This window comes from Rhinatrema bivittatum, chromosome 2, assembly GCF_901001135.1.
Source record: "Rhinatrema bivittatum chromosome 2, aRhiBiv1.1, whole genome shotgun sequence".
Taxonomy (NCBI): domain Eukaryota; kingdom Metazoa; phylum Chordata; class Amphibia; order Gymnophiona; family Rhinatrematidae; genus Rhinatrema; species Rhinatrema bivittatum.
In genome coordinates, this window is record NC_042616.1 from 742,739,628 (window position 1) to 742,755,700 (window position 16,073).

The 16,073-nt window shown below is 41.4% G+C and overlaps 1 protein-coding gene across 1 annotated transcript in view; it reads right to left on the reverse strand.

The window, feature by feature from the left end:
- CSMD3 (CUB and Sushi multiple domains 3) overlaps positions 1–16,073 on the reverse strand; it is a 3,551,396-nt gene that overhangs the window by 1,255,142 nt on the left and 2,280,181 nt on the right. Inside the window, 2 exon segments of the mRNA XM_029591914.1 lie at positions 3,751–3,942; positions 14,978–15,180. Coding sequence (XP_029447774.1) covers positions 3,751–3,942; positions 14,978–15,180 — 395 coding nt within the window.

Sequence of the window (16,073 nt, forward strand, 5' to 3'; positions counted from 1 at the left end):
ATCCCGAAGAATTAGGCAATTTCGTTGAAATTGCCTAATTCCTCGGGATTTGGGGGACATGAACCACGAAAGGGATTTTCCCCGAATTTCGGGGAAAATTAATTTTTCGGGATAGTGCAGGGGGAGGGGCATATTTATTTAAAAAAAAAACCAAGCGCCCCAATCCTTCACATTTACTGTATTACACGCCCCACCATCCCGATCCCTCCCCAAGACTTACTAAAAGCCTATCAGCACCATCTTGTGTTCATACCATGTGACAGGGGCCGACCAATGGCACCGGTAGCCCCTGTGACATCGTAAGGGCAAAGGACCATCAGCGCCATTTTGATTCGTAGCAGGCCAAACAGCCCGATGGCCCAGAGGAAGAGATCGCTCGTGGGACCCCGCTGGACCAACAGGGCTTTTAGCAAGTCTTAGGATGGGGTCGGGATGGTGGGGGGTTATAATACAGTAAATGTGAAGGGTTGGAGTGGTTTTTTTCCTGATTCGGATTTTTTTTTTTTAATTCCCTTAGGGGCGGATTTTCAGAGCCCTGCTCGCGTAAATCCGCCCAAAACCGGGCGGATTTACGCGAGCAGGGCCCTGCGCGCCGGGAAGCCTATTTTACATAGGCCTCCCGGCGTGCGCAGAGCCCCGGGACTCGTGTAAGTCCCGGGGTTCTCGGAGGGGGGCGTGTCGGGGGGCGGGCCCGGTCGTCGCGGCGTTCCGGGGGCGTGTCGGCAGCGTTTTGGGGGCGGGTACGGGGGCGTGGCTACGGCCCGGGGGCGTGACCGCACCCTCCGTACCCGCCCCCAGGTCGCGGCCCGGCGCGCAGGAGGCCCGCTGGCGCGCGGGGATTTACGCCTCCCGGAGGGAGGCGTAAATCCCCCGACAAAGGTAGGATGGGGGTTTAGACAGGGCCGGGCGGGTGGGTTAGGTAGGGGAAGGGAGGGGAAGGTGAGGGGAGGGCAAAGGAAAGTTCCCTTCTAGGCCGCTCCGATTTCGGAGTGGCCTAGGAGGGAACGGGGGTAGGCTGCGCGGCTCGGCGCGCGCAGGCTATACGAAATCGATAGCCTTGCGTGCGGCGATCCAGGATTTTAGCCGATACGCGCGACTACGCGCGTATCTACTAAAATCCAGCGTACTTTTGTTTGCGCCTGGAGCGCAAACAAAAGTAGGCTGTTCGCGCTCGTCTGAAAATCTACCCCTTATTGTCCTAACACAGTTTTGATCGGCTTGCCCAAGGCTTCTTCAGTCAGACTGTCGAGAGTAAGCAGTCTGGGTTGCACGTCTTTTATTTTATTTATTTATTTATTTATTTTAGTTTTTTCTATACCGGCATTCGCGATGGGAATCGCATCATGCCGGTTTACAATTAACAAGGTGTGATAAAAGGAACATAATGATAACATTAACAGGTGCTAAAAGAAAAGTAGTAGTTTCAATAAAACAGGGACGTAATAAAAAACTTGGAAAGGTGAAGAGGCGATAGTAACTTTACTGAGAGAACGAAACCTGCCAAACCTGGCAAATATGTTGATTATCCTGTGGGGTGGTCAGAGTTTATTAAATGTGTAACGGTGTGATCGGATCTCTCCGTCCCCGCAAACAGTGCAGTCTGGCAGTAGGTTTAAACTGCTGTTGGCACTATCATAGTTCTTGAGTATTTGCTTTATTGAAAGGATGGAATAAATGATAGCTTTATGGAGCAATGAGAGAGGGAGAAACGAGAGAGGGAGCAATTTTAGATCTAATTCTCAGTGGAGCACAGGACTTGGTGAGAGTGGTAACGGTGGTGGGGCCGCTTGGCAATAGTGATCATAATATGATCAAATTTGATTTAATTACTGGAAAAGGAACAGTGCGCAAATCCAAGGCTCTCGAATGGTGAATAAAACGAAAAATGTCATAATGCCTCTGTATCGCTCCATGGTGAGACCGCACCTTGAATACTGTGTACATTTCTGGTCGCCGCATCTCAAAAAAGATATAATTGTGATGGAGAAGGTACAGAGAAGGGCTACCAAAATGATAAGGGGAATGGAACAACTCCCCTATGAGGAAAGACTAAAGAGGTTAGGACTTTTTAGCTTGGAGAAGAGACGACTGAGGGGGGATATGATAGAGGTGTTTAAAATCATGAGAGGTCTAGAACGGGTAGATGTGAATCGATTATTTACTCTTTTGGATAGTAGAAAGACTAGGGGGCACTCCATGAAGTTAGCATGGGGCACATTTAAAACTAATCGGAGAAAGTTCTTTTTTACTCAACGCACAATTAAATTCTGGAATTTGTTGCCAGAGGATGGTGGTTAGTGCAGTTAGTATAGCTGTGTTTAAAAAAGGATTGGATAAGTTCTTGGAGGAGAAGTCCATTACCTGCTATTAAGTTCACTTAGAGAATAGCCACTGCCATTAGCAATGGTAATATGGAATAGTGGATTGGCCACTGTTGGAAACAGGATGCTGGGCTTGATGGACCCTTGGTCTGACCCAGTATGGCATTTTCTTATGTTCTTATGTTCTCATGTTCATTTTTCCAGTTTCGTGTTCGGGTTCCAGCTTCATTTTTGCCGACAAATGATCCGTGGGAAAATGAGTTTTCCCACGAAGCGCTCGAACTGAAACCCGACCGAGCCAGAAAAATGAAGCTCATCTCTAGTGGGTAATTGCCAGGTTCTTGTGGCCTGGTTTAGCCTCTGTTGGAAACAGGGTGCTGGGCTTGATGGACCCTTGGTCTGACCCAGCATGGCAATTTCTTATGTTCTTATGTTCTTAGGTATGTGCAGATTATAAAATATGCATATGTCTATCGCAAATGTTAGGGGGCACATACAAATATATGCAATGAATTGAAAGTGTGTACTTTTCCTACTTATTTAAAAAATATATGGGCGTATATTTTATTACAAGTGAAAAAAATTATGACTTGCTGACATAAAACGCTGTTTATGAGCAGAAGTCAGTATGTATTTTAAAACATGCGTGCAATATTAAAATCACCAGTCTGCCAAAACTTCCACCAGTTCATACAGTCCTTCTCCTTGATATTCTCCTCCACCCAGACTTCCCACCAACCAATGCTAATCAATAGACAGGTCTGATACCAATCACAGCAGATAATTAGCAGGTGTACAATTAAGTGAGGTTCAGAAATGTGCATGCGAAAGCCTCTAATAAAACAGCAACTTGCATGCATAGCTTTCAGCCCTGCCCTATAACACCCTTACTCCACCCCTTTTTTTTCAGATGTAAATGTGCTTCTGAGACCTAAAATACATGCATCGATTTTTAAAATAGCGTAATCGCAAGTACAATCTACTTATGCGAGTATATGCTAATTCTATGCACGTCAATAATTTGAAAGTTCACTCATTGGGTAACAAGGAATTATTATTAGCACAGGTTGCCGTGATGTGTGACAGATATTAGACAACATATTGCATTAAAGCAGACTTCCAGAAATAGAAATCACTTTATGAAAATTCAGTCTTTGTATTACTTTCCTGAGGTTACTGTATGATTAATAATTAGAACTCAGCTAAATGGTAAAAATTTATTTCATTAAAAAATATATCGCTATGCCAGAGTAGAAATGTATGAGGATATTCAGAAGGTGACATCACTAGAAATTGGCAGCTCCTATCTAGTAATGTCAGCTTCTGAAAAAAAAAATCACCTTTCCATTCCATAACATTTAAGTATAGCTACTGCTAAGTGCAGGTCAGCATGCAATAAAGTTTTTTTGTGCTTTCTTTAGTGACATACCTATGCAGACTGGGGGGCTGGGCTGCCAGAAGAACCGATTTTCTACCTGGATGCAAGTTATCCTTTCTTCTCCTTGCAGCTCATAGCCAGGGTCACACTGAAAAATGACCGTGTCCCCAGGTTCTCGCCCGTCTCCATTCCGGGTTCCATTCATGGGGACACCAGGGTCACGGCAAGCTGTTGCCACTGAACCTGAAGAAAAACATTAAAAAGAATACTCTACTTTATAAATCTGTTTAGTGAAAAAAAAGCTGTATCATCTTTTTTATCTTGTGTTTCTCAGAAAAATTACCCTAACATCAGTAGCTCAATTAAAACTACCTCTGATACAATCACAGTTGTTATTTGCCATCTGTTTTCTTTAATTACCAAATGTGTTAATATTTGCATATAGACTTTATAATTTTTTAGACGCTATAGATAGGCTCGCTTGGTTGTATAAGTGTAAGCCAAACCTGAGACTTTCTTCTGGATTACAGAGGGTTCCACACGTGTGCTTCTGGCATTCATAGAGACATATTTCTTGTGTTGAAGGGAACATCTGTTTACAGCTTTGAAGCTGAAGGGTAAAGGGATGATTGTGTGCATGCTGATGATTATTTTTTTAATGGACATGTAATAAATAATTATCTAATACACAAAACACCAGCATTCATAAAGTTCTTAATATTGCTTGTTAAACAAGAGCATGGTTGTACAAAAAGAAGGATCATTAATACACTCGTACGTGTGGAGCTAAAGCTTCTGCTTTCACACATTTATAAATGGGTCACATATAATCATTGGTCCCAAATTGTGATTGTGTCCTAGTTTTTTTTTAACTTTCTTATGCACTTAAAAAAGCAACACATTTACTTTCCTTGAGATGCTTTTTTTTCAAACAAGGCCATCATAGAACCTCCAATTTTGTTGCTTTTTTAGTTCATAAGAAAGTTAAAAAATACTTGAACACAATCACAATTTGGGACCAGTGATTATACCTGACCCATTTATAAATGTGTGAAAGCAGAAGCTTAGCTCCACACGTACGGGTGTTCTGACTGATGGGCCTTCCATTTACACAATGATGTTCTTGTTTAACAAGCAATATTAAGAGCTTAACGGATGCTGGTGTTTTGTGTATTGCATATTAGGTGCATTCATATTTCTGACTCTCTGTTTCTCGAGTGATAAATAATTATCTGCCAATAGAAAGTTAATACAATCAGTTTTGCCTGGCATGCTCTATAAAAATTATAAAATAAGTATTTCTCTACTGAACATTAATTATATAAAATGCTTTGCTGAATAGAAGAATTGCAGGAAGCCTTTTCTACTCTAGATTCTAAAAATATTTCTCAAGTTTCTTTATAAACAGCTATTCATCTATTCCATTGCTGTTATGAGTGAATACAAATTCACTGCCTCTGAAAAATCTAAAGTAGCAGATTCCTTGAAGAAAGAATCACATGCTAGCTTGCCAGTGTGGGTGTGATTGGGAAAAACTTTCATTTTGTTTTTCATTTTATTGCTTTTTTAAAAATAGTATTTAATTTTGTTTCGACATTCTAGTATATGCTAGAACTATTTACTATACACTACAACCAAAAAATGAAACAAAACAAAAAGTTGTTGTCTTTTTCTGTCTCCTCAGATTTAAAATGAAATGAAACAAATTCTAATGGAATTTTTTATGTTTTTAATATCTGCACTATCCTATTTGGTTGTCACTGAGATTAGAATTACATCATTTATTAAAACAGAATACAATGTGCTAAGAAACTGATATTACTTTTTGGAACTGACTTGTTTACTTGTTTAGAAATACTTGACCATTGTTAATCAATAGTAGAGAGCATCTAACTGTAGTAAAGAGGAAGGTTGCCCTGCTTCACTGGTATGCACATGAGTAGCTCCTCTCTCCACCCCCTGAATGGTCTCCCACCCCTGAGTCACTGTGATTGGCAACTGAGCTCCTCTGCTCTTCACCCCCCTCAATTGTGCCCCTCCCCTGCATTGCTCTGATTGACAGAAGGAGGGAGGAGAACGGTCCTTGGTGCAGCAGTTGAGGAGACTTCTCAGCGCTGACCGGCCCCCACTGAAGGAGAGACAGAAACTCGCAGCATCACTGAAGAGGCCAAAGTACCAGTGGGACACCACCCTTCTTCTGACAGAGGACAGACAGACACCCATGGCGGTACAGGAGAAATCGGAGTGCTGCTGGTGGTATAGGGAGGGAAGAAGAGGAAGATGTCAGAAAACTATAGGGAAATGGTGGTGCCTGAGAGAAGGTAGGGAAAAAAAAAAGAAAGGGGAGGGTGAGATAGTCCTTACCCACAAATCTGCGCCTAGAACCCTGCCTACCAACTTTCCGCAAAATATTGAAGACCTGGCTATTCAAACAAGCCTTCCCAGACAACTTATAACTACCTCCAACTCCTTTAACAAAGCTACCATTTGGGACTGTAAATAATCGTTAAGTTATTTATTTTATCCCCATACAGTTTTTACCCCCTTTGTTCCTCTTTTTCTCTCTCCCAGTTATTCTATCCCTGGTTTTTTGTAACTGCATCCCCTTGCACTAGTTTTTAGTTCTACCGTTTAATTGCACCCCCCTGTTTATATGTAAACCGGCATGATGTGACCTGTTCATGAATGCCGGTATATAAAAAATCTAAATAAATAAATAAATGAAGTTAATGAAGACACTAATCCAATCTGCCACCCAACTAAAAGGTCTTTAAAAAGTAATTTTTATTCTTAAAATTAAGCTGAGGGAAAATATCATAGATTAAAATATAGTAATAGATCTCAGAATCAGTTCACCATCAAAACTGAATGCCTTAAATCAGTCATAAGTGAATTTTCAGAGAAATCAGTGAAAACCTCATCCAGTAGGGATACTACCAATATTCTTAGCATTATAGAACCAGAAAAAAAGAATAAGAAATTGATATCATGGTCCACTTGTGGATCGATGATCTGACTAGAAAGAATTCAGTATGGTGCAGGAAGAGTTCAAAATATAGTTGAGAGACTTATGCAACTGGCAAGGGGAATAGCATTTTCTTAATATTACATGGGGTTTTTTTTTAAGGGTAAATAGGGTATTTTCTCTGCCAGTATATGCTGGTACCTAGTTCTGGCACCTTTCCCCCCTGTATCAGACTCTGAAAAATGACAGGAGAGAAGGGGATGGATTAGGGAGCAGAGTAACATTCTTCATCTCCCTCAGTTTCACCAGATATTCTTCCTCATGTTCCTCTTTTTGGGATCCTTTATATTTCTTGAATGCTGTTCTTTTTACTTTTAACTTTTATTCTATCAGCCATCTCCTTTGAGAACCAGATCGGTTTCTTATTTCGCTTGCTTTAGTTTACTTTTCTAGCATATAGATTAGTCACCTTAGTAATTGCTCCTCTTAGTTTGGACCACTGTTCTACCTCTCTCATTTTCTCCCAGTCTTCAAGTTCTGCCTCCAGATACATCCCCATTTCAACAAAGTCTGTATTTTTGAAGTTCAAAACTCAGGTCTTTGTGTGACTTATCTGGATCCTATTTGCAATGTCAAGCCATACCATTTGATGATCACTGGTGCTGAGGTGGACACCCACCCAGATATTAGAGACATCATCCCCATTAGTGAGCATTAGGTCAATTATAACTCTCTCCCTCATGGGTTCCATTACCATTTGTTTGAACAGAACTCCCTACAGGGCATCCACTATCCTCCTACTTCTGGTAAATTCTACAGAAGGGATATTCCCTTCAACATCTGGCAGATTACAATCTCCAACAATCAACACTTCTCCCTTCCTTCCCACCTTTTGGATGTCTTCAACCAGATCACTGTCAATTCTTCCATTTGAGTTGGAGGCCTGAACACCATTCAACTAACAATGGATGCACCATCATCTATTTTTAGGACACCAGATAATGCTTCTTCTCTATCCACTTCCTTGCAGTTCAGTTGCTTGGATATTGTTTTTGACATTAAGAGCTACTCCTCCCTTTTTTCTGCCATCACTGTCCTTCCTTAACATGTTATAGCCTGGTATGCTTGTATCCCAATCATGAGAATCCGTGAAACATGTCTCCATATCAGCAACAATGTCCTAGTCTGCCTTGATCATTAAGGTTTGCAGATCTAGGATTTTGTTGCCCAGACTACAAGCATTTGTGCTCATAGCCTTCCAGCTTTTGTCGTTCAGATTTCTGCTTCTCTTGGACTTGTTTTGTGCCTTATTTGGCTGACTTTTGTTATCCCCTGCACCCATTTCCTTTGTATTTGTATTTGTATTAGGGGGGTGATGTTCCAATGTCCTTCTGCCACCCCCATTATCCTGCTTAAATGTCTTATAGGAGTTAAATTTATCTCTTAGGGTCCTTTTTCCTTCCACAGACAGATGAAAGCCATCTTTAACATAGAGCCTTTTACTGTTATATAAATGGCCCCAGCCTCCAATATATCCACAACTTTGTTCATTACAAGAAGGTTTGATCCATGCAATGAAGTTCTATATGTGGCTTAGCCTCTCTTTCCCCTTTCCATGAACAGGTAACAGTTCTGAAAAAGCAATAGTCTTCACTATGTATCTAATCTGCTTTGCCAGAGACTGGAAATCTCTCTGTACTGCTTTGGATGCTGTTTCTAGCAAGGTTGTTGGTTCCCAGAAGGATGATAATATCAACTTCAGAGTCTTTGCTTTCTTCTTTAATCACATTGACTATTTGAATATCATTTCTACTGGCAGATGATCCTGGCAAACTCCCAAAGTCTTTTTGGCTACTAGCTCTGACATCCAATTCAGGGAATCTCAGACACAATTCTTCCTCAGAATCAGTTTTGAAAATACTGATTCCATTACCTCAGACACAATAATCCCCAGAAGGATGATAATATCAACTTCAGAGTCTTTGCTTTCTTCTTTAATCACATTGACTATTTGAATATCATTTCTACTGGCAGATGATCCTGGCAAACTCCCAAAGTCTTTTTGGCTACTAGCTCTGACATCCAATTCAGGGAATCTTAGACATAATTCTTCCTCAGAATCAGTTTTGAAAATACTGATTCCATTACCTCAGACACAATAATCATGGAGGAACACACTACTGATTTTGTTTTTTGGACTTCTGCTGTCCTTTTACATGCACCTGCCCTGCCATTGGAAGTCTAGGATTGCTCTCTTGCCTTTTGCCTTTGCCCCAAAGCAAGAAGAAGAGGAACAGACAGTAGTGTCACATGCTCTCCCAATTTCAATTTCTTATTGATTGAACAAGCTTACACTCCTTGCTTTCTACAGTTCAAATTGTGCCTTTTAAGTTTAGGGGCAGGACTCTCATTTTTCTCACTGCTAGTAGTATTACTTGTACTTCTAACAGGCTCGATTGGCTCTGCAGTAACACCAAATTCTCTGCCCATTTCATTTTTCTTTATGCTGCCATTTTCTTCTTTTCCCTTTACTTACATTGATATAATGGAATTAGAAGTTGCTACCAGGGTTTTTGATATCACAATATACTTTATTGATACTGTGTCAGCCCTTACTAGTACTAATATAATTCTGAATGAGTGCCTGTTTTTAACACAAACATAGGGCCTTATTTTCCAATATCGCATTGGTAACGCATTAGGGGGTGTTACCAATGCAAATAAGGCTTCTTTCGTGCAGTGGGGAAAAATCGCGTGTGGCGATGTTTTCGCCATTCACGAAAACAGTAGCACCGCACACGATGTTTTCCCAGTGCACGATGATTCTTTCAGAATTTTATCGCAGTGCACGATATTTGCCGGTTTCCCTTATCGCGGTGCACAATAGTTCCGGACAGCCTGTTTCAGGCTCCGGGGGAGGGAGAGGGGGAGAGAGGGAGAGGGAGAGGGAGAGGAGAGAGAGAGAGAGAGAGGAGAGAGAGAGAGGAGAGAGAGAGAGAGAGAGAGAGAGAGAGAGAGAGAGAGAGAGAGAGAGAGAGAGAGCGCCTTACTATAGTGCCTATGCCCTACATAGGTATTTTAACCCCTATGGGAGGGCCACCTACTAACTCGGGGTGGGGATTAGGTATGAGCGTCGGGGGTTGGGGGCCACTTTCACATTCCACATGAGACCTACGGACAGAACAGTGGTCTCTAGTGCAGATTTGCTGGCCGTCGGAGTGAGGACGCTCACTCCAAGCGGAGATTTGGCCAACATACTCTCCACCTAGCATGTTGTTGCCCAGGTAGAGTGTCCATCAAGCTAGGTAGAGAGAACGTTGCCCAAACCACTTCTTGGAGTGAGCGTCCTCACTCCGACAGCCAGCAAATCTGCACTAGAGACCACTGTTCTGTCCGTAGGTCTCATGTGGAATGTGAAAGTGGCCCCCAACCCCCGACGCTCATACCTAATCCCCACCCCGAGTTAGTAGGTGGCCCTCCCATAGGGGTTAAAATACCTATGTAGGGCATAGGCACTATAGTAAGGCGCTCTCTCTCGCTCTCTCTCTCTCTCTCTCTCTCTGCCTGAAACAGGCCGACCGAAACTATCGTGGATGGCGGTAATCCTTTTCAGGCCCGTAACGCAGTCCATAACGCGAGGTTTGAGTTGTAGTTATTAGCCGCGCTAGCAGCCGCACTAACACTGCGGCTGTTTCGCCGCACACGATACACAGGTTCCCGCTTTACATATGCTCCGCCCCAACTCCGCCCCCTGAATACCAAATAACTAATTCGCATGCGGTAAAGAGCTTGGAAAATGAGGCCCATAGTCAAGTTCACTGACTGAGCTTACTTCTTGGCTTTGCAAGCAGACTACCAACTTGTCAAGCAGAGTAAGTATCTTACTACTGCCACAAACTCTGTTTTTGTATTTCTAGAGCTATCCCTTACTGTGTGTAAAATTATTTCTGTCTTACACACACTTACTCACACCACACACACACACACACACATACACATACACTCACACACACAATGTATGTATGTGCTGTACTGACTCCTTTTGAATATGCAAAAAAAAAGTGTTAGAAAGAGTATACACAGAGAAGGCTGGAAAAGACCTGTTTAGTACAGTATACTGTGCAGAGTCAGACACAAAACATCAGTGTTCACTGACAAAGCTCCAGTATCTCCAGTTCAATATCTTGCTCCACTATCTCTCACAGTCAGTGAAAGTACTGTGACTGCATCAATGAATATCAGAAAAAGCCATTTGCCAATGCCAAAAATATTCTCTCTCCTTCATTTTTAAAGCTTTTCTTTGATTCTGAGAACTTCTGAAAAGTCATGCTTTCTTTGTGAAATCCAACAGAAAAAATGGAGTTTCTATATTCAGGCTTTTCAGTGGGAGGACTTCATTGTCGCTTGATCCAGATAGGAGCTATAGGTTAGTTAAAAATATGCTTCACCTTGATTTGTCCTCCATTCTTTATATTTACCTACTGCTCCTCTCTTAGCGCCAAGCAGTTTGTTGCTATAGTTACCAGTCTCCCTGCAACTTTCTCACTGCAACATTTTTAAAAGTGTCAAAGACTTAAATGGGGGTCCACAAATGAAATGAAAATAGTCTCATTCATTGCATTGTACCCATTCCTTTCAAATAAGGGCACAGCCAATATGGTTTCCTCAAATATGTCTGTTATATTTAAACAGTGTTAATATAAAATTCTAAACTACTCTAAGAGCTCGTAATTGACATATTTTATACTTCTGTACATATTTGAACCAGCTGCTTCTCCTCTCTCTGGAAATCAGTTATCATGTTATTTTACTTTATTTGAAATATTATTTTTTTCTGTACAATTGTCTGTAGCTAGGCTTCTTCTTTGGCTAAAATTGGAGGCCCACAGTCTTCAAACTCTATACAAATTACATATGGGGTAAAATAATTCCTTGTAAATTTCAGTGTAGAAATATAAGCAATATACAATTGTGAAATAGTTTTCATTTCTGTTCCATCACAACTGACATGTTTCAGTGAATAAACTGTCATGATCTTCATTATAAGCAAAAGTTGTTTGTGCAGTAGCACTTAAAACAAACATGTTTTAAACTATACAATGGTGCCTCACATAAATGAAGATACTGAAACCTCCAAGAAATTAAAAATCTGTGTAAAAAATAAGTTTGAAACAAAAGTTGCTATATAAAAGTTAGAATGTTCTTAGTGAATTTAAAGGCATACATACAAAAGATTGTCTCATTGTTTTGTATCTATAAGAAAAAAAGTTTAGTACATAGGGACTAAGAGCACTAGAAATCAGAGGTCAATATTCAAAGGGATCTTGCCAGCTAAGATCAAAGCTTTTGGAAGTTGACTAGGCTCCCTGGCTACAGTTACCTTGCTAAATTGCATTAAGTGGATACATTTAGCTGGTCAAATTTTGAACTGGCCCAGAAAGTTAGGTGACTAAAACTGATTTTAAATAGCAGACCCTCGTCTAGGTTTTCCTACATTTAGGTACAGCAATCCAGATCTAAATTTGTCTGGTCACTCCCCATGGACTATTTTTAAAGTTAAAAAAAAAAAATGCTGCGCATTTCCTCCTCCTTCGGACTCGTTGAAGTTGTTTTTTTTTCCAAAGATCCCCGGCCATCCCAAGCCGTCACTCATGCTGACCTTTGAAATATTAAAAAATGTCCCTGCCCAACAGAGGCTGGTTCCCCAAAATTGCCTCTGCGCAGTGCGGTGATCCTCTTCCCTCTCTCACTCTCTCAGCAATTCCTGTCAAAACAGGCGAGCAGCAGGGGGGGGTTCTACCTCTCAACCAGAAAGGAACAGTGATGGCTGGGGATTCCCCGCCTGTCCAAAATAGGGCAAAGCCTTTCTTTGGATAGGAGGGGGAGGGAATCCCCAGCCATCACTGTTCCTTTCTGGGTGAGAGGTAGAATCCCCCGGCTGCTGGGGCCTCTTTAACAGTTGAAGAAGACAGGAAAGGAAGACAATTGCTGTCATGTTGGGCATTATTTTAATATTTAAAAGAGGGATGGGAGGGTCAGAAAGGGACCATGTGGGGACCCTACTTTACATTTAAAATGGTGAAGGCAGGGAGAGAAGGAATGTTAGGGGCCACTGCTCTTTGGTGATATTTTTTTAATATTTAAAAGGGTGCAGGGAAGGCATGAAAGGGGCCAATGCTGTGCAGTGATATTATTTTATATTAAAACAGGTAGGGATAAGCAAAAGGGATCCTGCCTTTTGAGACTATTATTCTAGACAAAAATTGGGTGGAAGGAGGGGAGGGAAGGAGCCACTATGGGGGAGGGGGGGCATTTTAAAATATTTTCATGGATGGATGGAGGGATGGAAAGGGAGGGAAGGAGCCACTATGGGGGGGGGGGGGGTGAGTGGTGCAATTTAAAATATTTTCATGGATGGATGGAGGGATGGAGTGGGAGGGAAGGAGCCACTATGGGGGGGGGAGGGGTGCAATTTAAAATATTTCCATGGATGGATGGAGGGATGGAGAGGGAGGGAAGGAGACCACAGTCATGGAGTTGGGGTGTTAACTTTATTCTATGGAGGGAAGGTATGGTTGCTGATTTTGTTTTTTAACAGAATTCAGTTGCCTAGTGCCTGATTTTCAGTGTTAACCATCTGAGGGCTTGATTTACTAAGGCTTTCTGTGCCTACGGGAATAAAACTTAATAAATTACATCCTTAGGGCCAGAATAATTAAGCCTTTTCTCCCATTTTGGGTTAATGGGAAAAACCCTTAAGGGTCAATTTTAAAATCCGCATGAGCATATGCGGGTGGGAATCGCAGGGGGGGGATGTCTTTTAATAAATTACACACAGCGATGCAATCGGGCTTCCCCCAGGTCCCTCCCAGACCGCTCCTTAATTGGAGTGGACTGGGAGGGAACTTTCCTATCCCTATCCCTAACTCTACCCTTCCTCCCTCTTCCACTCTCTTCCCCGACCCCTAACCAATCCCTAACTATCCCCATTTTTTTTTGTTTTTTTTACTTACTGCTCCATCGGAGCAGAAGCAACTTCCGCCCGCCAGCCAGCTGCCAGCGCGCACTTCCCCAGGACAGCAGCTAATGGTGCTTTCCCGGCCCCCCCCCCCTTTCCCCCCCGCCACCGGCCCACCCATTGACAGACCTGGCACTTGTGCGCGTATCGGGGTTTGCACACATGGCCAGGCCTGCTGTAACTCTGAAATTTACATGTGTGGGCCTTTGAAAATTTACCTGCTAGTGAAATCAGTTACTTAGTTTTCCGGTCAATGAGGTGACTGTTCAGTTGAAAACATAGCTGGTTAAGGCTAAATGAATATTTATCTAAAGATAACTGGTTAAAATGAGGCTACCTTACCTCCTCAGTGGATCTTTGAATATTGATCTCAAAATTATCTAACTACACAACAGTAGGAGCATGACCAGTGGCAGTGCAAGGTTCATCAAAATGCCAGCCAGAGTGTCTCTGCCCTGTTCTTGAAAGAGAAAGTAAAGCTGCTTCCAAGCCCAGTCAATCTTTGTCATGACTGGTAACAAGGCCACCACTTGAAGTACAATTGTGATGGTGGTTTTAATGATTTGGGCTACTGTCTGCTAGGACTAAAGGGCTCCCATCAACTCATTTCACAAATGGCTTTCAGCTGGCAGTGACTTTTAGACTCTATTTGTGTTCCTGCTCATGATCTGTGATATGTAACATTTGGAATAAAAAATGTGCTTCATTTGCTGAAACAGCTGGCTTGCTGATGTTTTAGTTTCCAACCAGCTTTATATCTAGAAGGACAACTAGAAATTAAGACTGTCTGAAGAATATTTCCCAGAGTTTCATGATTTATTTTTCATTAAACTGAAACAGACCTTTGGTTTCTGGAATCACACTGATCTAATAGAGACCCCATAAAACCTCAGACATGCATGATTTCGTTTCTTTCCACTTTCTTTAGCTGATTTTTATCATTCTGTCATGCTTCTTCAGTTTCCCCTCACCAGGATGTCTCGTTGACTTAGTGTCTCAGTAGAATAAATGTTACTTAGGACTTATCATTTAAGCAAGAGTTAAGCAATCAATGGATCAGTCAGCTGCTAAATATATAATATTCTACATAATCTCATGATACTTTAATTACAATTACTTTGAAGCAGAAAAAATAGATGGTATACTTAGCAGTCATACTGCTATAGTTGTTACATTCATTATGGCAAGGAAGAAAAGAGAAATTATGGTTTTGTATACTTCTCTGAAACCACACTGTGGATGGCATTGTACAAATAGATTGGCAAAATACATAAACACATAAACAAATGACTTACTTGAAAACTGAATAGCAAACCCAGATTTGCTAATGTAAAAGTCTGTGTCAAACTGAATGGTAACTATATTGAGGGTGCTGTGAATGCCTTCTGGAATAAGAGATCCACTAATTTCCTTTAGAAGCATTTCATTTTCCAATGGACCATCCCAAACTCGTAGAATATCATGTGATGCCTCAGTATCAAAAGCAAGAAACTGCAGGCTGTAGCAACAATATAAAATGCCTATTACATATGATTTCTTGTCAATCTACCAAAATTATATATTTTAAAATAATCTTAATCTGTTGAAGGTTAAGGTTCATAAATTTACAGTATATTGCGATAACAGTAACGGTTAAAGAAAAGGATGCATAGCATGATATTAACAATTAAATTTATCAGTATTTTCATATTTCTATTTCCATATTTATGTGAATGTAAACAACACATTACTTCACAGTGGGGCTTGATTCATGAAGCTGCAGTATTGCTTTAATGCACAAACATGCATTATTTACCAGCAGTTCCATTTTCATCAATGGGACCTGTGCATCACCCTGATCATAATCATCATCATCATTTATTTATGTCGTGCCTTTCCAGCTGGGAAATTCAAAGCTTTCTACAGACAGAACAGTTGATAGACTACAATACACTATTGTATAATATAATAGATAGCTATAAGTATACGCTTGGTACAGTACATCACGAGAGTTCTATAACATTCCAGGAGGGAAATTACAGAGGCTCAAATAGTAGCTGCAAAGGCAATTTCATCCAAGAAGGCACAGAGATGAAGGTGACAGAGGTGGAATAGTCTTTTCTGGATACTACTTGGACATGAATTTTTGTGGTAAATAGTAGGGATGTGAATCGTTTTTTGACGATTTAAAATATCGTCCGATATATTTTAAATCGTCAAAAATCGTGAGAGGAGATATACAATAGGAATTCCCCTGATTTATCGTCAAAAATCGTAAATCGGGGGAAGGGGGAGGGCGGGAAAACCGGCACACTAAAACGACCCTAAAACCCACCCCGACCCTTTAAAATAAATCCCCCACCCTCCCGAACCCCCCCCCCCAAAATGTTTTAAATTACCTGGGGTCCAGTG